The sequence below is a fragment of the Mustela nigripes genome, chromosome X (assembly GCF_022355385.1).
Source record: "Mustela nigripes isolate SB6536 chromosome X, MUSNIG.SB6536, whole genome shotgun sequence".
Classification (NCBI taxonomy): Eukaryota; Metazoa; Chordata; class Mammalia; order Carnivora; family Mustelidae; genus Mustela; species Mustela nigripes.
The window spans coordinates 68,934,507-68,957,341 of record NC_081575.1 but is presented as its reverse complement, the minus strand read 5'-3'; the positions used below and the strand labels follow the sequence as shown (position 1 = coordinate 68,957,341).

The 22,835-nt window shown below is 42.8% G+C and overlaps 3 protein-coding genes across 10 annotated transcripts in view; 2 read left to right on the top strand and 1 right to left on the bottom strand.

Annotated features, from left to right (window-relative positions):
• The window catches only part of ARR3 (arrestin 3), a 12,474-nt gene extending 10,312 nt beyond the window's left edge, over window positions 1-2,162 (top strand). The window contains exon 6 of the mRNA XM_059385235.1: window positions 2,088-2,162. Coding sequence (XP_059241218.1) covers window positions 2,088-2,162 — 75 coding nt within the window. The remainder of the gene's footprint in view (window positions 1-2,087) is intronic.
• A 2,973-nt stretch (window positions 2,163-5,135) lies between these two features.
• PDZD11 (PDZ domain containing 11) lies at window positions 5,136-8,468 on the bottom strand. Of its 3 annotated transcripts, none has more exons than XM_059384695.1 (7): window positions 8,369-8,468; window positions 7,707-7,806; window positions 7,184-7,267; window positions 6,673-6,729; window positions 6,282-6,380; window positions 5,988-6,048; window positions 5,136-5,820 (listed from the first exon to the last, which is right to left on the bottom strand). In XM_059384695.1, the coding sequence occupies exons 2-7, from the start codon at window positions 7,791-7,793 to the stop codon at window positions 5,786-5,788; spliced, it is 423 nt and encodes a 140-aa protein (XP_059240678.1). In that variant the 5' UTR covers window positions 7,794-7,806; window positions 8,369-8,468; the 3' UTR covers window positions 5,136-5,785. The 3 variants fall into 3 exon arrangements, with proteins under 3 accessions (XP_059240678.1, XP_059240675.1, XP_059240677.1); XM_059384692.1 differs by having other exon boundaries at window positions 8,336-8,421; XM_059384694.1 differs by lacking the exon at window positions 8,369-8,468 and adding an exon at window positions 8,098-8,306.
• A 5-nt stretch (window positions 8,469-8,473) lies between these two features.
• The window catches only part of KIF4A (kinesin family member 4A), a 120,507-nt gene continuing 106,145 nt past the window's right edge, over window positions 8,474-22,835 (top strand). Inside the window, exons 1-7 of one of the 6 annotated variants that reach the window (XM_059384690.1) lie at window positions 8,474-8,611; window positions 8,948-9,088; window positions 9,198-9,312; window positions 12,797-12,987; window positions 14,358-14,450; window positions 17,375-17,541; window positions 17,763-17,857. In XM_059384690.1, the coding sequence (XP_059240673.1) occupies window positions 8,969-9,088; window positions 9,198-9,312; window positions 12,797-12,987; window positions 14,358-14,450; window positions 17,375-17,541; window positions 17,763-17,857 (781 nt within the window). In that variant the 5' untranslated portion in view covers window positions 8,474-8,611; window positions 8,948-8,968. The other 5 variants (XM_059384686.1, XM_059384688.1, XM_059384687.1 and 2 more) reach the window with 5 other exon arrangements.

The window sequence follows — 22,835 nt, the reverse complement described above, 5'->3', positions numbered from 1 at the left end:
GGGGGTCGCTACCCAGAGAGGGCTTCAGATCTGAGTTGGAAGCGGAGAAGAGATCACTGTTCTGGAATCACAGGAAGGGAGGGAACGTGGATGATGCCCAGAGAGTTGTTCCTAACCCTGCGTTCCCCTCTGCTGCTTTGCAAGCTCTGAGGACATAGTCATCCAGGAGTTCACTCGGCAGGAGAACCGCAGGGAGGAGAGCCAGGAGGCTGTGGTGGTGGAGGGGGATGAGGGAAGCTGAACACCTCGCTCTGGTGCCTCTGGGCAGGAGCACCACTGTAACGCTCTAATAAATCAACTTGTCCAAGACGCGCCTGGCAATCTCTTTGGTATTTCCTTCTCCGGGAGGGTGATGGCATTACAGATAACAGCACCCTCTACCCCTGGCAGTGATGACTCCGAAGCATGTGCTTTTCCCCCAAGCAAGCCCCGACTTCCCTCTGGCTAAGCCACCTGCCCTCTGTGGATCCTTCAACTTGCCCTCTGGACCCTGGCTATCCCCCCCCACCCTACCTCCGCAGCCCCCCCTTTCCCCTTAACGTCACTGCAGCGATCTCTCTCGGATCATCCACAGCTCCAGGCAGGGCCTGAGGGGGCGTGGCCGTGCCCCCAACCCCCGAGTCCATGTGCAAGGTGATGAGCAGAAGGACAGAGAGCACACCATCCACCTGCCGCCATGTACAGCCTCGCACGCAGGGCCCACGGCAAACCAGAGGCTTCTGGAAACCACTGAGCCGACCCCTGCACAAGCCCAAACTCATGTGCCTGGGGGAGCAGAGCAAGGAGAAGGGGGGTATCTGGGTGGGGCTTTGAAGATCGGGAGGTGTGACTGGGATGGAAGAGTGTCAGGGGCGGGATCAATTTCCTCCTCCTCACTGCGGGTGATGGTTGGCCCACTTAGCCACCTCACAGTGGGGAAGATACCACTCCTCACCGGCTTCCTGTACTACACCTTCAACTGTGCCTGCCCGGTGAGCCCACCAGCAAGACATCACACAGAACATTTTGTCCCCTCCTCAGCCAACCCCCCTAGGGATTCGTCTCAAAGTTATCTATTGTAAGCATTGAGAAGTTGAACCAGGACAACCTTCTCAAGGGCCATTCCCCACTTCTGGTTCTAAGACTGCCTGGTATTGGAAGGAGAGGAGGGGTGCAGAGTACCCAACCCTGGGTTGCAGGCAGTCATTGGACTGGACTTCCTAAGATCATGTGCTTGGGAGGACCAGATACTGAGTGTTCACTCTCATATCACTAACTCTATACCTTGGCCCCTTATGCCTATTCATTAATGGTTGGGCAGCTCTGTCTTGGATTATCTGTGGATAAATCAGGGGGAAAAAATATAGAACCTCCCCAAATGACCAAACCCTGCTTTGCTTCTCGTTTTCTCTGCCTCCGTCCAGTCTCCCCCTGTAACACAGAGTCCAAGAGGCTTTGAATCCTTAAGTCGGCTGCTCCATGGGGTCTTCTTTAATCAAGACAGTATATTGTGATTGGATCTGTCCTAGGATGGTAGGCCACTTGGTTTGTGGCCGTAGCAGCCACTTTTCAAGGACACGGTTTCCTTGATTCTTTTTGGTTTGCCTTTTAAGTTTTAACCTTTAAAAGGTACGTTTCTTTCCCTTCTGAGCATTTTTTTTAAAGTTTTTATTTACTTGTCAGAGAGAGCACAAGTAGGGGGAGCAGTAGACATTGGGAGAAGCAGGCTCCATGACGAGCAAGGAGCCCAATGCAGGTCTCGATTCCGTGACCCAGGGATCATGACCTGAGTCGAAGGCAGCCGCTTAACCGACCAAGCCACCTATGCATCCCTCTCAACATTTGCTTATGCAGGTTCAGCTGCAGCTATGGGACACAGCTAGCTGGGAGTGCTTTTGCAGCCTAAATTTCTAGGTATACATGATTCAACTACTATAGTGGCTGGTCTAGGACACCACAAGTGTGTGTTAAGCCATGTTTTATTTGAAAAGGGGATTGAGGAAAACAATAGGGAAGTTGGTAAGACTAGCAGAGAGGAAGGACAGGTACATTATTCTCTCTAAATCTCTACTAAGTGTTTCAACTCTCCGCAACACATTCTCTCACAGACATCGTTTTCAAGGAGACACGTTAAGTGGATAGATGTAGGAGCAGAAAGAGGTGATGATATCATCATCGCGTAAGTGGGTAACAACACTGATCTGAACAACAATAGGTAAGGAAGAACTACGACTTCTGGCACACCTAGAGTTCAATTGCAATGGCGAGGATCTACTGTGCTGTGTTTACATGGGAGAAGTTTACCAGTTTCAGGGAACAGAAAGGTGATGGGTTCAAGGCTTCTATGGTTCATATCCTGGGGAGGCATCATTAGACTTCAGAAGGATCCGTCCCTATTCACTTTGAGTTACCATTTACCACTATCTGGTGCCTTGTATCATTTCTCACTTGTCCAAACAAGTCTCTGCAGATGACAGGGAAGAAATACCCAGAGACCTCAGTGTGATGTTTGAAACCAGTGCCCAAATGGGTTAGAATGTGAAATATGTAATGCCCATTTCTCTTTGTACTTGTTGTACTCTTGTCTCTAACTACCTCTCACTGCTTATTCTTTTGGATAACCTTGGCTTGTCCTATCTTAGGGTGGGTACAAGCTTCATTTCCCCATCATGCAGCACAAAGGCCCAGAATCTCTGAACCTGGCCTTTTGCACAAGTGCACACATGCGCACATAAGCGCATGCGTGTGTGCGTGCGCACACACACACACATATGCACACACATAGAGTTATTCCAGCACATGGCTTCCACTCTGCCATCCAGAATTCATTTCCACTGAAGAGTTCTCTTTTCTCACAGCTTTGCTGGGCTAGGGAGTGTAATGTAGAGAAGGCAGACTTCCTTTGCTGATTTGATGGCCAGGGTTGACTGCTATATTTGGTAAAATGGGACTAAGCTCAGCCAACAACAGCTCCCTGATCTTCCTTTGGGCAAGAGATAAGATCAGAATTCTTCAGTTTCCTAGAAGCTGCCCCCCTGGTAGCTGAGATTTAACCCCAGCTACATCCCTCTTACCTTAATACACACTACAGTGGTGTAAATTCAACTGGAGTCTTTCATAGAGCCAGGCATCAAAAGACATTGACTCTGTCTAATCTGATGACTTTGTTGCATTTGGGCTTCCCAATAATCCATCTCCCCCACCCTCAGATTTAAGATTTAAATTCTTGGCTACTGGGGGCGCCTGGGCGGCTCAGTCGGTGAAGTGTCACAGCCTTCCACTTGGGTCATGGTCCTGGGGTCCTGGGATCGAGCCCCACATCAGGGTCTCTGCTCAGTGTGTGCATGTGTGGGGGGTGGCATTCCTGCCTTTCCCTTGGCCTCTACTCCTCCTCCCTGTGTTCTCTCACTTTCAAATAAATAAATATTTAAAAATAAATACATACATATTTGGGTACTTACCAAGCTTTCATACAATTCCTGAGCTTAGGAGTTAAGATAGAACCCCCAAGGGGCACCTGGCTGGCTCAGTCAGTGGACCATGTGGCTCTTAACATCAGGGTCACTGAGTTCCAGCCCCATGATGGGTGTGGAGCGTACTTAAACATTTTTAGGGGCACCTGGGTTGTTAAGTGTCTGCCTTCAGTTCAGGTCATGATTCCAGGGTCCTGGGATCAAGCCCTACATTGGGTTCCCTGCTCAGCAGGAAGCCTTCTTCCTCTCCCACTCCCCCTGCTTGTGTTCCCTCTCTCACTGCGTCTGTCAAATGAATGAAAACTTAAAATTTTTTAAAAACATAACCCCCGAAAATGCTATTGTTTTTTCTCAACTTCATCTCGCAGCTATGGGGGGTGGAATGTTCTTGCAGGGCCCAGGCATCCCACCTTACCTTCTCTTGACTGCTAAAAGTCATCTCTAGGGGATGCCGGCCTATGGCAGCTGGGATACCTCAAAGACAGTTAGAGTTCATTCCCTGTGGTTTCTTATCTACACCCGATAAACCACTGGTCCCTGGGCCTCAGCCTGTTATTGTTCGTCTTCTCCATGCTATGCCTGTACCGTTACAATGCATTTGCATCCTGCCCATTCCAGGTATCTCCAAGGGAGAACAAATTTAGCACAGGCTTTTTGCCTCTCAGGCCCATGGCACCTAGCTGGGACTTTTTACCATGTCTACCACAGTTCTTAGAGGAGTTGTTTTTAAACCTGTAAACTGCAGGCAGAGTACGTGACCTCGACATTCAGCCCACTCAGCCAACAGGCCTTTGGGCAAGTCTCAGCCTCCAGTTTTTCAGATGGCTACTGGGGGGCAGCACAGCAAGCAGGAGCAGGAGCCTAATTTCCCAAGGAATGTGAGACTGCCTCCAACTCCACTCCCAAGGGCATTGCTACCTGCCAGTAGCGCATAGTAAAGCTGAGATGGGATGTATAGAGACAGCCAGAACCTACTCATAGCCATATACTGTTTAGAACAGTTTCCCACATTTGAAGACTTTTTAAAAAATTCAGATTCCCAGGTTCCACCCCAGAACAACAGAATCACTCTCCGGGGCCAGGGCGTGGAAATACACATTTAAGCTTCCTAGGATTCTTTCACGGCAAACTGGGGACTTTCATCATGGGGGGGGGGGACTTCACCCCATACCTCATTAGAAACCTTTCTGTTCTGAATGGGTATTTTAAAGATGCCAATGGAAATGGCATAAAGTGTGGTCTGGATTCGCTAACAATGAACTGGTAATGAAGATGGTGTTAGAGTGGAGAAAAGGAGGGAAGTCAATAGTATCACTCAGCCTACAAGTTGGAAATTAGTTCCTACTGCTGTCCCTGAAAGGAATGCCTCTAAGCCTCTCCCTTCATTTGTGTCCCAGATCAAAGATCCTGGGGAAGACGACAACTACCTTAATATCACATCCCTGCAAAGAAAAGCCCAAAGTTCATGAGGGAAGGGGCACTGTTTCTTCCAGTACTCACCTCACCCTATACCATTCCTCAGTTACACTGAAGGGAAGGTTCCTGCACCTTCCTGATGGACTGGCCAGATACAGTTGTGCTCGTACTTCCCACTGGCTTCTCTCCTTGGAAGAGCTTTTATTTTTGCCTCAACAGCATTTAAAACCCAGTCAGTATCATCCAAAAGTCACACCGACATTTCCTCAGCATTGCCTTTTATTTTGGAGGGCGGGAGGGCAGGGGAGAGAAGAGGATAGGAGAACAGAGATGGGAAAAACAATCCCAGGAAGTCTCTGGAGGGTCTGAGACAGGTAGTACAACAATGGGATGAGAGGAGGGTCTGAGACAGGTAGTACAACAATGGGATGAGATGGAAGGCCCCCAGGATTCTTTTTGCTACTGATTTCTAGACTCTGATGAAAATGAGAGGGCAAATGTGTAGTTGGTTAGCACACGGTAGTCAATAAACATCAGTTGCCTCAAGATTCTTTCTTCTATTGATTTCTAGTCTCTAGTGAACACGGTGTGACATGTGCAGTTGTCTAGCACGTGGTCCCCAATAAATGTCAGTTGCCTTTTCTAGCTGGGCTCTCCACAGGCTATATCTAGAGATCTCCATTCTTCCCATTTCAGGGAATGAAGCCCACCTACAGAATGAGGGAACAAGAAGTACAGAAGAGTCTGGGTAATGCAGTTGGCTAGATGGCTTGGTGGTGGGGCCTCACTGTGTCCCCAGCCTCCCCACTCCACTCTGCCAGGGTGGGGCTGAGAGTAGAGTTTCCGAAGAGGCTTCCCTGAGGCCTAACCAGCTTGTCCTAGAACATTCCATGTGGAGCACTATGGGCTGCAACTCTCTAGTGTACAGTCCTCTCTTTCTGACGATGATAATCTGGGGAAAAGGAGAAAAGAAAAGGAAGACAAGAACGGGTTACTTTCAGGCCTGCATTCCCAGTTCCCCATCCCCAGCTTCGTGGCAGTGGGGGCTTTAGTAATCCATATTTAAAGAGTTCCTACCCAGGGCCCTCCCAGGTAAACAAAAAAGTGAGTGGCACTTACTGTAGGGAAAGAAGCGGACACGCATGCTGATCTCACGGGCTGTCTTTAGGATCTCAACGGCCTGGAAGAAACACAGCAGCTTGTACAAATGAAGATACGATCCAGAACAGTATCATAACAAGAGAAAAATCATTTGCTACTCCAACCTTCCAGGTCACTACTGGCTGCTCTTCCTAATGGACTTCCTTACTGGAGACTCCTTCTTATCAAGTTAGAGACTAGGCTAATCCTGTCCAACCTTTCCTACACCAGGGATGACTTCTCACTTCACCAAAGCCCAGATGCTGTGCTCACCTTGCTGTGTTCAATGTCTTGGAAATCCACATCATTCACAGCTAGGACTTGGTCCCCTTCCTGAAGTCCTGCCCGATGTGCATCTGAGTCGGGAATAACCTGTTGGCAAGGAGAGAATACATGAGATTGAGGTTGAGAGAATTTCAAAGGCTGTAAGTGAAATTAAGTGCTATTCAAATGTAAGGTGCTAGCGTGCATGTGTGTGAGAAATGTAAGGAAACAGATGGTTTGCGAGGGGAGAAGTTTTACATGGGAAAGGGTGTCCCCATGATGCCTCTTCTGTAGGTCTACTCTATCATTCTCCTCCCAGGCCTTTGGACACTAGGGTTCTGCAATCTGGTAATTTAACAAAGGGAATGAGCAATCCATATTGCCTACCAGGCCCACATACCTTGGAGATAAAGATTCCTAGCTGGGAGGCCTTTCCTCCTCGGATATTAAATCCCAACTGTAAGAAAAGAGCACAGATCAATATAGGTCATGCACACAAGAACATCTAATAGCATCACTGTATGCCAGCCTGGCTTACATGTTCCTCAGAGAGGAGTCAGAAATTATGGAAGTGGTATCTCAGATTTTCTGCCCATTAAAGTTTCCTTACCTTCCTACCTGCTTTCCCATCAATTCCCTCAACCACTGTCAACTTCTGGGCCTGGTACAGACAAAGCTAGCCTGGATTAAGACACAATTGTTCCAGAGCACCTGGGTGACTCAGTCAGTTAAGCATCTTGCCTTTGGCTCAGGTCATGATCTCAGGGTCCTCAGCAAGGAGTCTGTTTCTCCCTCTCCCTCTGCACTCCCCCAACCTGTGCGTGCATGCACACTCTCTCTCTCTCTCTCTCTCAAATAAATAAATAAAATCTAAAAAAAAAAAAAAAGACACAATTGTTCCATAGGCTCACCTGAGCTCCAGGGGGCTTCTTCAGTGTGACAATTCGGGGCAGAAACTGGGTCAACTCATTGTTGTAGTCTGGGTGATACACCCTCTGCAAGACACAGCAACCCCAGAAATCAGCCTTAGATTTTATACACATCTTCACCTGGACTAAAAATGTATCACCTTGAAGTCAGGAAAAGGTGCGGCCATGAACTTAGTTGTAAGCGGAACAACTAACACTGCCCAAATGGGGAGGTGGATGGCAGGGGGAAATGTTAGCAGCCCAGGAGCTCCCCCACCTCTGTGTCTTGAGAGAATAGAAACTAGGGCTCTGAAATTCCAGAATTCTCTGGTGTGAATGTACTCTAGCAGGAGGATACCATTAGAAGCTCCCAATGGGCTCAGTTGTTCAGAATCCAACTTCTGGGTCCCCTGGCTATAACAAAGGCTAGAATTCACCGTCTACTGAGATTTCTAACCCTGCCATTTTTCCTTTCATAAACCATCTCATGCCCACAGGGATGAATTCCCTCCTCAACCATTCCCACCTCATGAGGCGGAATCCATGCTGGGGGATTCTCATAGGCAGGCAGGAAAACCACGGGGTAGTCATCGTAAGGAATTCGGCTGTCCATCTCCAGCAAGGCCCTGGAATGGAAGGAAGGGTGAATCAAAGCTGACAAAAAAAAAAAAAAAAAAACAACGGTTCACTAGGGTCAGCAGTCCAGCAAGTTTCAAAAAACAACTCCACTCCACCCCAAGGGTGTCAGACTATGGGCTCAGCCCACTTCCTGGTGACAGAGACTGAGAGAGAGAAAGAAGAAAAAAGTCGGAAGAAAACAATGAACTTTGCTGAACATCTGGATGCCAAACAACTTGTTAGTTACTCCATAGAGATGGTCTCCTTTCTCACAACAGTCCTGAAAAAAAAGATGTTACCGTATTCATTCCAGAGAAGGGGAAATCAGGAACGTCTAATTTCGAAGTCCAAAGGAGGGCTGCCTCCAATATCCATAGGGACTCGGCACCGCCCCACATCCCGTAGTCGTGATCAGTAATGGTGGGGATCACCAAAAACGACCCCTCCTCCACCGCCAGCCATCCTCCAGGTCCCCGCCCCGCATTCCGCTGGAGTCCCGCGCATAAGCCGCAGTACACGCCAGACCACCTCACCTACCCGCAGGCCTCAGGAACCTCAAAAGCCACTCACCGCCGATCCAGTGTAGAAACCGGAAGCGGATGCTCCGGTGGGTCGGAAGGGGCGGGTTCAGGGTGCGGCGCGCAGGTCCTCCCCTTCCCAACGCGTCTTCCTGCGCGCGCCGACGTGCGTGCTTGTCCCGCAATCTGTCTGCGCTCCGATTGGCTGGCGCCTCAGGGACTGATTTGAAACTTGGCGGTTAAAGCTCAGGTCGGGACAGGGCGGCGGGAGACCGGGAAAGGGACGTTTAGTTTGGTGAGTTAAGGGGGCACACCTTCGCTCAGGATCTGCCTTTCCTGGTACGCTGGGGCTTAGGTTCTTTGTCGACATCTCCGCTGGGGGCTTTCCTTTTCATTTCAGACTTCACTTCTCTCTCTTCAGAGCGTGGGGCTGACGGGCTGTCCGGTCGTGGCCAAGTCTGAGGGTCAGTGACTCTCCGCAGGCAGCGATCCCGCTGGGGACGGGGAGGCTGCCACCTATACTGCCGAGTTCCGTAACGCATCCCACCCTTCAAGGCGGGCGGGAACTCCCACCCCTCCCGACCTACCAAAGATTCATCAGCAAGTATCTTTTCTTTTCCCCCCTGCGCAGAGACGGTGCTGCGGTAGGATCATGAAGGAAGAGGTGAAGGGAATTCCTGTAAGAGTGGCACTGCGATGTCGCCCTCTGGTCCCCAAAGAGATTAGTGAGGGCTGCCAGATGTGCCTTTCTTTCGTACCCGGGGAACCTCAGGTGCGTAGGAAGAGTCCTGGGCCTGCCTCTGAACAGCTGGGGTCAAATGGCAGTAGGGGCGTGGTCTCGCCTTGCATTTTTCTTACTCCGTGTCCCTTGCCTTCTCTAGGTGGTGGTTGGTACTGACAAATCCTTTACCTACGATTTTGTGTTTGACCCGTCTACGGAACAGGAAGAAGTCTTCAATACAGCAGTAGCTCCACTCATAAAAGGCATATTTAAAGGTGAGGCTATTTGATTCTTCCACCGGTTCTCGAGCGTATGTTTGGTGTCAGCCGTGGTACATGGGTGCTGCAAATAGAGGAATGGATGAAGCGTGAGTCCTGCCTTCAAAAAGCCCACAGCCTAGGAACCAACTCAGTATCATTTGTGAATGTCTGTAGCCTTGGTGCTAGTTTTCTACTGTATTTGCTTTCTGTGTTTCTGCCCCTCTTTGACTTGTATATATATTTTTGTTTGTCCTGGAACTTCATTAGATTCTAAGCCCTTTCATGGGTGCTGAAGATGATCATTTGCCAACCTACTTAAGGCCCAGGTACTCTGAAGCCTGTTGAGGATTCAGAGAAAAATTATATAGCTTTCAGGCCCTGGAAGAGTAGGAGTGGAAGTAGATGACTACATACGTAATTTTAAATACATAAAACATTTTAACCTTTTTGCACTTACCTTTAAGAAAAAATATTTTAAGAGTTAAAAATACACAATAGAATCAGTGCTGCAGTAGAAGTAGCACTGCTTTCAAAGTGTTATGAAAACCAAAAGAATGGCACTAACTCTGTGTGGGAGATTAGGGGTGAATGTAACAGCACAGGCAATCTTTGAGAGAGATCTTGCATGATGAATGGAATTCTTTTAGGTGAAGAAGGCTGTTTCCTAAAGTGTCTGAGTCCTCTGATCAGTTAATAATCTTTATTGAAGAAGCTAAGACTTTAGTGTTGTTGAAGACCACAGCATGAAAGCAGGATTCTAAAGAAGGGAGCAGTGCCCGAGGGGTGTTTAATTACTATTATTTCAGTACAGAGGTTATTCAGGATTCAAAGCAGAGGTCTATGTAAAAGAAGTTAAGCCACTTCACACCAGTCCCTTAAAGATGAAAGACACATTTGTACATCATGTAGTCTTACTTTGTATCCAAAGAAAAATGCTTTCCAGAAATTTCTCTAAGTGAACTTCCAGTGTCCATTTAAATTTTATTTCTGATACAGAACTCACTGACTCACAAGGTGGTCCCGTTGTTTGGATTTTGGACAACTCCAATTGCGCTAGATTATATTGAGATGAAATTTGCTTCCCTATAATTTCAGCCCATGATATTAGTTCATCCCTCTAGGCAAATTCACATATTTTTTCCACTTTTTAAAATGATGTTGTGGCTCAGAGGACACTGAACACTTCGCTTCACATTTTTAAAATATTAAAGCAATAAAGTCAAACTTAGAGAAATGTTGCAAGAACAGCATAAAGAACTTTTTTTCCTGAATCACTTGAGATGAAGTGTTGACCTGATGCCCCCTAAATACCTCAGTGTATATTTGCTACAATCAAGGGCTTCCTCCTACATAACTACAATGTAAGCATCAAAATGATGAAATTAGCATTGCTGCATTACTACCATCTAGTCCTCAGACTTCATTCAGGATTCAGGTTTCATCAGTTGTCCCAATAATGTCCTTTAGAGTAAAAGGATCTCGTTCAAAAGCACTTGTATTTAGTTGTATTGTCTCTATCTAGTCTCTTTCATTCTAAAGTTTTTTCAGTCTCTCTCTATTTTTTTTTTCTAATTTTGTGATCCTGATTCTTGAAGATCACCAGTTGTTTTGTAAGCTGTTTACCATTTTTGGTCTGTTTGCTGTTTATTTATGACTGAATTCAGGTTGTATATCTGTAGCAGGAATATCACAGAAGTGGTGCTGTGTTCTTCCCATTGAATCCTGATGGGTAGCACTTGATGATTCGTTTCATTACTGCTGATGTTCATTTTGATTATTCGATTATGGTGTTATCTGCCAGGCTTCTCCACCATAAAGTTCATCTTTTTCCTATTTACGCATTTAGAAGACAATTATGTGAAATAAGTCAATCGGAGAAAGACAGCTATCATATGATCTCCCTGATATGAGGAAGTGGAGATGCAACTTGGGGGGTTTTGGGGGTAGGAAAAGAATAAATGGAACAAGATGTGATTGGGAGGGAGACAAACCATAAGAGACTCTTAATCGCACAAACAAACTGAGGGTTGCAGGGAGGTAGGGAGAGGGTGGTGGGGTTATGGACATTGGGGAGGGTATGTGCTATGGTGAGTGCTGTGAAGTGTATAAACCTGGAGATTCACAGACCTGTACCTCTGGGGCTAATAATACATTATATGTTTATTAAAAAATTAAAAATTAGGGGCGCCTGGGTGGCTCAGTGGGTTAATCCTCTGCCTTCTTCAGCTCAGGACATGATCCCAGGGTGCTGGGATCGAGCCCCACGTCGGACTCTCTGCTCAGCTGGGAGCCTGCTTCCTCCTCTCTCTCTCTCTGCCTGCCTCTCTGCCTACTTGTGATCCCTGTCTATCAAATAAATAAATAAAATCTTTTAAAAAAATTAAAAATTAAAAAAATTTTTAAAAAGAAGACAATTATGTGATTCTGCCCATTTCTTCCAATAAACCACTCCTCTTTCCTTTAGCTGTTCTGGAAACAGTATGGTTTCCAGACCCTTCATTATCTGGTCAGCTTCCTCAGAATCTTGCTTCACAGCTCAGTAAGAGCACTATAGTTCTATACTTTTATCTTAACTTGGGAATCTATGAGAATTAAATTATAGTCTTTAGAGGCAATATAAAGTAGATAGTGATGCCAATATATATGTTTGGTTAACATTGCTCTCAGTTGCAAATACGAAGCAAATATTTTTCAGTCAGCTCAACATCATCCTCCTGTACTCTGAATTCCCAATACCAGAGAGCCCTGAATATTTTGGGAAAAGTACTGCAACTTGGTTTCCCCAGTTATTACTATATATACATATCTGTGGTATTGTAGAACATTGTAGAATGTTATTCGTTTGTCCCATAGTCATGCCAGGTAATACTATCTATTTATTACAGTGAAAATCTTAATGGAACATCTTATGATCTTTCAGAATATCAAGGAAGGTCTTCATTTAGACAAACAAGTTCTTTTAAAAAGGGTGAAAAAAGGCCAAGGAGGCTGATATATATGGTCCAGGTGCAGTCTGAGAGTTTAGATAAGGAGTGGATGCTTTCATTGATTATAAAAATCAACTTTGGTGACTTTTCAGATGAAGACTGGTCATCAAAAACACATACATTGGAATTCCCTATATTTATGAGCCTTCTAAGACTTGCATTTAGTTCCCATAATTTAACATGGCTAAAAGTAGAATTGGAAAGCTCTGAATGGCTTCTTGGCAGTGAGTCGGCCACTTTCATTATTTCAGTCATACCTTTTGACTTCTTAGCTTTTAAGGGCAATGAAGAGGGGCACACATTCTGGGGCTGGTATTTTTCTCCTTTGCTGGTTTGGAGTAATGCAAAATCCTGGCACTTGTGTGAGTTTTCTCTGTGTCTGCTATTCCGAAGAGACCCCTGTCTCAAGGGAGCAGTCTCAATTTGTTGCAAGTAATTGCTGAAGGAAAGGGTATTTTGTTGATTGGATGAAAATATGAGCACTACTATGCTTGTGACTTCTATTTTGCCAGGATACAATGCAACCGTCCTGGCCTACGGGCAGACTGGCTCTGGAAAAACCTATTCAATGGGAGGTGCATATACTGCAGAGCAAGAGAATGAACCAACAGTTGGGGTCATCCCAAGGGTAATACAGTTGCTCTTCAAAGAAATTGATAAAAAGAGTGACATCGAATTTACTCTGAAAGTGTCGTACTTGGAGGTAAATGATTTATCTTTAATTATACTGAATTCAAATGTTTCTTCGGGTAGAAAAAAATAAATCCAAATCAAGTTTTTTCCTGGCAGACTCAAATTAGTAAATTGCATTTTTAGTAAAGTACATTTTAATAAATTGATAGAGAAAATTTACTGGCTCAGTTGGAGCTGGCTCCCGCCCAGTTCTTTTTTTGTCAGAATAGTCTGTTTAATCTGATTGTTAGAGGAGTTGGCATTGCCGCATAAAAAGATGATAGGAGTTTTTTAATTCCAATTTGGCCTCTGCTGCTGATTCCCTGTAGAGTCTGCAGAAAAATATTTTATTCCCCTTAGCTCTTTTGAGGCCTAAGTGATAATGCTTCTACTTCAGGAAGAAGGTTAGAGAAAATGGGTGAAGTATTGAGCTGTGGGATAGAATGTGTTTGTTCAACAGATGTTACTGAATACCTACTGTGTTACAGGGCCTGTTCTAGGTACTTGGGATCTATCCGTGAACAAAACATAAAAATCCCTACCCTTGTGGGGTTTTCATTCTAGTGAATATCACTATACAACTGGATTGGCCAGTTATATCTAACTTCATGACCTCGAACACGTGTTCAGGAAATTTATGGTTTTGGGGAAACTAGCTAGTTGGTTCCATAGCAGTGATATCTTTGACAAGCATTGATTAAGCTTACATAATATAAGCATGAAGTTATATATTGTATGTGAATACTTCATCCTGGAGTTGAATCTTAATACGTTAATGGGTATTGGAGGTGTAGAGTTGGAAGACTGGGAGTTAAACATCATTCAGATTTAGCCTTCTTGAATCTCTTGATTAACCCAGTTATGGTCAGGTAATCAAATGTAAAAATTACTGAAGAACCTGGTATGTTAAATTGCAGCAACAACAATAATACCAAACAAATGTGGTGCTTGCTATGTACTACACACTGTTGTAAATGCTGAAAGTTCTGGTTGTTGAAATATTGGTTGCCACTTCTCCAGTGCTTCCCATTTCCATTGTCCCCTAAAGACCCATTACTTAAACATTGTAGCCAAATCAGGGAAGGTGATGATGTTATGGTATTGTCAAAGAACTGAATTTGGGCATTTGTATAACTTTTCACTGTGTCTGCTATTCCCAAGAAACTGTCTTGAGAGAGCAGTCTCAATTTTGTTACAGTGACTATGTGTATTCATTCTTATAAGTATCAAATACTTACATGTGAGATTAAAGGCCTTTTCTTAACTATGAAAATAATATGTTGTAAAAATTTTTTAATACAGAAAGTCACAAAGAATTTAAAAAATCACCTATAATCCCACCACCCTCAAATTACCACTGTTAACATCTTGTTTTTACCACTTTATTTTTAACAATACCAGATTTACAATGAAGAAATCTTGGATCTTCTATGCCCGTCTCGTGAGAAAGCCTCTCAAATAAATATACGAGAGGATCCCAAAGAAGGCATAAAGGTGTGTTTGTCTCTCATTTGTTGTTACTGAAAAATGTTGGCTACTGCTGAAGTTCACATCGCTTTTATTTGCCACTGTAGTTTTAAATGGCTGCTGACAACTCAGTCTGTAAGATTTTGTGTGATCCTGATTTCCTTTGTTAGTCTAGAATTCCTAAATGGGAGCTTTTGTGGGGAAGGAAGTTTTGTCATCTTCCTGTTACCAACTAAATATTAATTAATTATTTACACAGTTCCAAGCCTGGGCTATTCATTATAATAGCCCCTAGCCACAAATGGTTATTTAAACTTAAGTGAACTAAGATATGATGAAATTTAAAATTCAGTCCCTTTGTCACACCAACCCAATAGTGTCAAGTACCCAATAGCTACACATGGCTACTATAGGACAGCACAGATACGGACCATCTCCATGGTCACAGAAAATTCTGTTGGGCCAGCACTATAACAGACATTATGGTAGGCTTTGGGATAATATTTAAAAGGAAGAAATTAAATAATATAAAACATTTTAAATCCATAAGTACCACAGGAAGAAGAGATCACTTACATGAGAAGTTTCTGTCATGGTTTAGATGCAGGATGAGGAGCTATAGCTGAACAGAAAATTTGAGGGAAATTTAGGAGTTTTGTATATGGGAGTGGACCAAATCCAGAAGCCAGTATTGAAAACAGACAGAGTTTGGGTCTAGCTTCAGCTCGAGTATTCAGGAAGAGAATCCAAGGCTGGAAGTGGATGGGAGTAGTTTATATAGTTGGGAAAACTTGGTCAAATAGTGTCTTATCTTATTCCTCTTCCACCCTTCACTGCACAGGAAGATGAAGGTTTAGGGTACAGGTGCATGAGGAGCAGATGTGCTTCTGATTGTTTTTTTTGTTTTCTTCTGGGTTATTAAGACATTAGCCAGGTATTAAAAGCAAGACTTGAAAGATCAGACCTATTTTGAAAGCCTGATAGGGGCACCTGGGCGGCTCAGTTGGTTAAGTATCTGCCTTCAGCTCAGGTCATGATCCCAGGGTCCTGGGTTCGAGCCCCATGTTGGGCTCTTTGCTCAGTGGTGAGTCTGCTTCTCCCTCCCTCTCTCTCAAGTATAAATAAAATCTTTTTTTTTAAAAGCCTGATACACTTGGAATACAGGAAGATGATTTGGATAGTGGGGATAAGAAACCTTATCAAAGTGGACAAAGTGCATACTATCACCAGAAAGAATATTGGTACTGAGCCAGGTTTTGACCCAGTTCCAAGATCTTTTATTATATGTCCCATGCCAAAGCAGGAATTAAATCCCAAGCATTCTTTGAGGTACAATTTTCAATACAAAGTGTGCACTTTTTATTTAAATTGGGATGGGTAAGGACAAGTTTGTCAACCACTCTTCAGGTGTGATAGATGGTATATAAGTAGAGAGAAAAGAAGTAAGTGTAATCTTGTAGCAAGGAGTAGCTTAAGCAGAAAATACACTCCTTAGGGTGGTAAGACTAGCACAGTCTATCTGGATTCGAGGCCCTGGGTTGAGAAGTAACAGGTGTGTTAGGACCAGATTATGAAGCCAGGCTAAAGCTTCATTCGTTCCATCCCTGTAGACAGTATATAAGTGAGACAGCTCTGGCTACTTTTACAAGTTTTTACCTTATGTGTATATCTCTCCAACTGTGTTAGCTCCTGGAGGTTAGGAGGGTGTCTTAAAATCTCATCGGGTCTTCATTATCTAGCACAGAACTAGTGGTTATTTGGTGACATTTTCAGTGGCCGGATTTTAGGGAGACTAAACAGAAGTGGCTTGAAAAGAAGACAGACTAGGGTGAGGAATGTTGGAGAAACTTTGTTTTATTCTTCAGGCATGAAATAAGTAAGGCTTGAAGGACGAGGCAGGTAGATGTGGAAATAAAAGGAAGCAATGGATTCAAAAGAAAAATGGCTAGGAGTGGGAGATAGATGAGGTCTGGAGAAATGGGAGGAGAGGAGGGTGAATCTGAGGTTTTGAGCATAGAGTAATAGAAGTGGAGAGAGTTGGTGCTGGTAGAAGGAAGATGAGTTTGGTTCATAATTCACAATTTTCCAAGTGTGAGTGGCAGGCAATTAGAAATAAAGGACCAGGGACGCCTGGGTGGCTCAGTTGGTTAAGCAGCTGCCTTCAGCTCAGGTCATGATCCCAACGTCCTGGGATCAAGTCCCACATCGGGATCCTTGCTCCGCAGGGAGCCTGCTTCTCCCTCTGACTCTGCCTTCCACTCTGTCTGCCTGTGCTCGCTCGCGCTCGCTCTCTCTCTGACAAATAAATAAATAAAATCTTAAAAAAAAAAAAGAAAAGAAACAAAGGACCAGAAATCAGGGCCACAGATGTAGATCTGGGAGCTAGGGAGTAATAAAACAATTTGGGCTAGCAGGGGCTTCATAATCATCTAGTTCAATCTCCAGATGCTCCAAGAGATTTTAACATGTACAAATTCTCTCAGGTAGATACAGTACCAAGCCTAGGACCCTGTTTTCCCACTCTTTCCCCTAGTGAAAATGTCTAAAACCAGTCAGAGGTATAGGGAGGGGCATAGGGTCACGTGGAGAAAGTAGCAAAGAGAAATACTGTATTTGCATTGCCTTTGCTGTTCTTGAGGCCAAAGCTGACCTTCACATGGGGGCTCACCAGAAGGCACCTATCCGTTGCTCTATCCTAAAATGTAGAGATCTCTTCTAGCTCCAGTGTTGTCTGGTACCCTTGTTTTGGAAATCCCAAGGGAGATGAGAGACCATGGTTTACAGTCACCCCAGAGCTGCTGGTTAAAACATTCCCCATCACCACACCTGTTCTGTTTGCTGAGGTTCTGTTGGAACATCAAAGCATTATTTTTTAACCTACTGGTCCTTCTATCTCTGGTGAAGTATGTAAAACAGAATCATAAGGGAATTTTTTTCTTTCTTTGAATTAGATTGTGGGACTCACTGAAAAGACTGTTGTAGTCGCTCTGGATACTGTTTCCTGTTTAGAACAGGGCAACAACTGTAGGACCGTGGCCTCCACAGCGATGAACTCCCAGTCATCCCGATCTCATGCCATCTTTACCATCTCCATAGAGCAAAGAAAGAAGAGTGACAAGTAAGTTGCTGTTCGCAGTTTAAAGAGTCAAGATTGTTAACGGTAGTTCTACCAAGGTTGAATAGTAAGTTGCTTCTTAAGTGCATTTGATGAATCATCAGACATCAGTACCCTGAGCACTGGTAACCAGTGGAGCCATTTTGACTGGTTTGAAAGAAAACAAGAGCCAGCAGGTCATTCTCATTGACCTAACCATTCTCATTGGTGTCTTGTCATCACAGGAGTAGCAGCTTTCGCTCCAAGCTGCATCTCGTAGACCTTGCTGGATCAGAAAGACAGAAGAAAACCAAGGCTGAAGGGGACCGTCTGAAAGAGGGTGAGAAAAATTAAGGCCACAAGTGTAGATGGAAACTTCCAGTACTCTTACTGTGTTGTTGGTATCTTGACTGAAATATTTCGGGTTATTTTCTAACAGTAGCTACAATTCAAGTTCAAGGCTAATACCAGAAATAGTGAAAACCTCTTTCTTTCCCTTGCACTCATTTTCTAATTTAGGTCTGAGATTTGGATCTGGCCCTTGGTTTGATTTCATCTGGTCCAGGCAAGTTTTAGTTTTTGTTTGGTTTGGTTTGATTTTATCCCCAACTGCTTATGGTTAAAATTGGTCTCCTGATTCTGTCATCCCAAGTATTCACTGTCCTTTTTAGATATTGTCACTTATAAACCTCATCAGCATGGTCTCCATATCTTCATTTAAGCTGTTGGATATACATGATGAAGGACCTAAGGCTAGAAGAACCCCACGGTGTATGCTGTTAGAGAACTTAGTCTAGCATGTTGGGGCCTGGTGATTTGTATGCTTTGGGAATGATCTTTCAAGTGATTATTAATCTATCTAACAAAAATTAACAACCAGCCCCTATTTCTCTATTTTGTGCTTAAGGACCTTGTCAGAGATTTTGCCAAATGCCTTGCTAAAGTTCAGATATACAAAGTCTGCCATATTTCTCTTAGCTACCAGTTTAGAGACATGACAAAAAAGAAATAAGGATTAGACTAAATTGACTTCTTCTTAGTGACTTCAAGCTGGCTTCTAGTGCTTATTCTTCCATTTCTAGGTTCTTGAAAGCCATCCCATAATCATCCATCCCCATGTAAATAGTTACAGCAAACTTACCAGTCTTTAATTTATAGAATTAACTTCTACTACTCCTTCTTCTTTCTTTTTTTTGAAAATTGAAATTATATCTGCCTAGTCTTCTGGAACATCTTTCTCTGTGATTCCTCAAAGATCATTGACAGCGCTTCAGCATTCTCATTTGAAAGTACACTCCACTTCCTTGGCTATAATTTCTCTGCTTCAAGATATTTGAACTCCTGTTAAAGGAGTCAAGTTCTCAGTTACTACCTTTTTACTCATATTGGGCTGCAGTTCCCTCTGGGGAACTGAGAATGCAGGAGCAAAAATAGTAATTGAAGATTTTACCTCTGTCACATATCATTATTATACTGTTGGCACAGGGCAGAGACCTATTTATTGCTCATTCAGCTTTTTGTTCTGAATGTATTTGAAAGTGCCCTTTTTGTTCTATGTTTGCACGGTGAGATTTAGCTTTCTTAATACTATTTTTAAAGGTTCTTGTGCCTCTGTCTTTTTTTAGGTTTACAGTTCTGAGTTTTTTTTAACATCTTTATTGAGATATAATTCACATACCATAAAATTTACCCATTTAAACTGTACACTTCCATGGATATATTCAGAGTTGTGCAACTGGCACCACAACCTAACTTTTGAACATGTTTATCACCCTCAAAGAGAAACTCACCCCCCATGCCATTTAGCAGTCACTCCACATTGCCAGCCTCTAGGCAACCGTGACCTGTATTTCATGTAAGTATGATCATACAATATGCAGTCTTTTGTGACTGGTTTGTTTCACTTAGTGCAAGGTTTTCAGGGATCATCCATGTTGTAGTGTGTTGCAACACTTCGTTCCCTTTGACTGCTGAATCATATTCCATTGTGTGGACATATGTTTTCTTTGTCCATTCATCAGTTGTATTTGGCTCTTTTGAATATTGCTCTGTGAGCATCTGTGTATAAGTTTTTGTGTAGACAAATGTTCTAATTTCCCTTTAGGTATACACCTAACTGTATAATCACTGGCTGGGTCATATGCTAACTTTTAAGTGCCTTTTTTAAAATTAAAATATAACTAATATACCATAAAATTCACCCTTTTAAAAAAAAAAACTGTGTAATTCGGTAATTTTTAGTATATCCACAAAGTTGTGTAACCATCACCATGGTAAATTTTAGAACATATTCGTCACCCAAAAAGAAAACCCACACACATTAGCAGTCATTCCCTATTTTTGCCCAACCTCCTCCCTGCCGCACCCCCAGCCCCACCTATCTATGACTAATGCTCTTTCTGTCTCTACAGATTTGCCTCTTCTAGACACTTCATAACACATCTGGTCACATAATATATGGTCTTTTGTGACTGGCTTCTTTCACTCTGACAGTGTTTTCAAGGCTCGGCCATGTTGTATAGCATGTGTCAGCGTTCATGCCTTTTTATCGCCAAACAATATTCTACTACATGAAAATATTAATATATTATTATTACACATTCATCATCAGTATTTACTAGTGTATATTTATTTATCCACTGATGGACATTTGGGCTGTTTCCACTTTGGGTTTTAGGAATACTGCTGCCATGAGCTTTGACATACAAGTTTTCTGGTAGATGTCAGTTTTCATTTCTCTCAGGTACATACTGAGGAGTGGAATTGCTGGATCATATGGTAACTCTGTGTTTTACTTTGTGAGGAACTACCAGATTGTTTTTCACAGCAACTACACCACTTGAACATTCTCAGAATTGCTTTCTTAGAATTCTAATTCTAAAATTAGCTTTCTAATTTTTCCATATTCTTACTTTTATTATGTCTTTATTTGGAGCCATCCTAGTGGGTGTAAAGTGATACCCCATTGTGGTTTTGGTTTGCATTTCCCCAGTGGCTAATGATGTTGAGCATTGTTTTATGTGCTTATCAGCAATATTTATATCTTTTTAGAAAAATGGTCATTCAGATTCTTTGCCCGTTTTTTAATTGAGTTATTTATCTTTTTATGGTTGAGTTATGTATGTTCTTCATACATACTGGATACTAACCCCTTATCAGGTATATGCTTTGCAAATGTTTTCTCCCATTCTTTGGTCTGTGTTTTCACTTAGTGATGGTATCCTTTGAAGCACACAATTGAAAAAATTTGGATGAAGTCCATTCATCCATTTTTTTCTCTTGTTGCTTATGGGTTTGGTGTCATATCTATGGAAAATGCCCAGTCCAAGGTCAGAAAGATTTATGCTTCTGTTTTCTTCTAAGAGCTTTATGGTTTTAGATGCTGTATTTAAGTCTTTGCTCCATTTTGAGTTAATTTTTGTATATGGTGTGAACTGGCTGTCCAAAGTTCAGTCTTTCACATGTAGATAATTAGTTATCCCCACATTATTTGTTGAAAAAACTATTTTCCCCCCTGCTGAATTGTTTTGGCATCTTTGTCAAGAAGTAGTTGAATTCTCAGTCCTACTCCATTGATCTGTATGTCTCTATCCTTATACCACTACTACACTGTCTTGATTACTGTAGCTTTGTAGTAAGTTGTGAAATCAGGAAGTGTGAGTGCTCTGACTTTGTTCTTTTTCAAGATTGTTTTGGCTATTCTGGGTCCCTTGCATTTCCATATGAATGTTAGGATCAGCTTGTCATTTTCTGCAAAGAAGCCAGCTGGGATTTTCATAGGGGTTGTGTTGAATCTGTAGATTCATTTAGGAATATTGTCATCTTGATATTAAGTCTTTCAATTCACAAAAATCAAATGTCTTTCCATTTATTTAGATCCTCTTGAATATATTTGAATAATTTTTAAAATTTTCAGTGTCTAAGTTTTACAGTTCTTTTGTTAGATTTATTCCTAAATATTTTATTCTTCTCAATGCTGTTGCAAATGGAATTGTTTTCTTAATTTCATTTTCAAATTGTTTATTGAGCTTTGTTTTTTGTTTGTTTGTTTGTTTTGTTTTTTTAAGATTTTATTTATTTATTTGACACAGAGAGATCACAAGTAGGCAGAGAGGCAGGCAGAGAGAGGGGGAAGCAGGCTCACTGCTGAGCAGAGAGCCCGATGTGGGGCTTGATCCCAGGACCCTGGGATCATGACCTGAGCTGAAGGCAGAGGCCTAACCCACTGAGTCACCCAGGCGCCCCGTTTATTGAGCTTTGTATAGTGATCTTGTGTCTGCGACCTTGCTGAACCTGTTTGTCAGTTCTAATAGGTTTTTTAATGGATGTCATCTGTAACAGAGATATTTTTCCTTCTTCCTTGCTGGTCTGGCTGCCCTTATTTCCTTTTCTTGCCAAATTGTCCTGGCTAGAACCTCCAGGACAATGTTGAATAGAAATGGTGAGAATGGATATTGTTGTCTTATTCCTGAGTTTAGGGGAAAAGCATTCAGTCTTTTACTATTAAGTATGACGTTAGCTGTGGAGTTTTCATAGATGCCCCTACCAGGATGAGGAATTTCTGTCTATACCTAGTTTGTTGAGTGTGTTTATCATGAGTTTTTCAAATGATTTTTCACCATCTATTGACATGATCACATATTTTTGTTCATTATTCTGTTGGTATGGTTTATTGCATTAATTGATTTTTAGATGTTAAGCCAACCTCATATTCCTAGAATTAAACCTAACTTGTTTTTGTATGCTTAGTGACTTTCTCGAACTAATTCTATAATTTCCTGTAGTGTGCAGTCTCAGAAGTGTATGCTTAGTTACTTAATTACTTAGTTACTTGGTTAACTACTGATTTGTCTCAGACTTCTTTAAATGTCTTGAACTGTAACTCTTCTGCATTTGCCTAGGGCTCTGTGTTATGTGTGGGGGCTTGTCTCTAATACTCAGGCTCTCTACAACTCTATCCTAGTCTTCACTTCTTGAACAGGGCCTCAGCATCAGCCAGGGGTGCAAGATAAGTGCTTTTTAGGCCTTTTTCCTGAGCACGCACATGGCTTTCTAGATCTCCAGAAATATATCAGAGATTTTTAAAGCCTCCTGTGGACTCTTCATTCCCACATCTTCCTTTTAAGTTTCCAAGCAGGCTCTTGTTTAACTGTGCCTATTAAGTATGGTGTGCATCATTACCAGATATTTTTCTATACATAAATGTGTGTGTACATGTAGTAATATATTTGTTATTGCCTTTAAAATTTTGGTATTATTAAATTAATTTACTCCCTTTGAATAACACAATACATGAATAAATTGCTAATATAAAACAC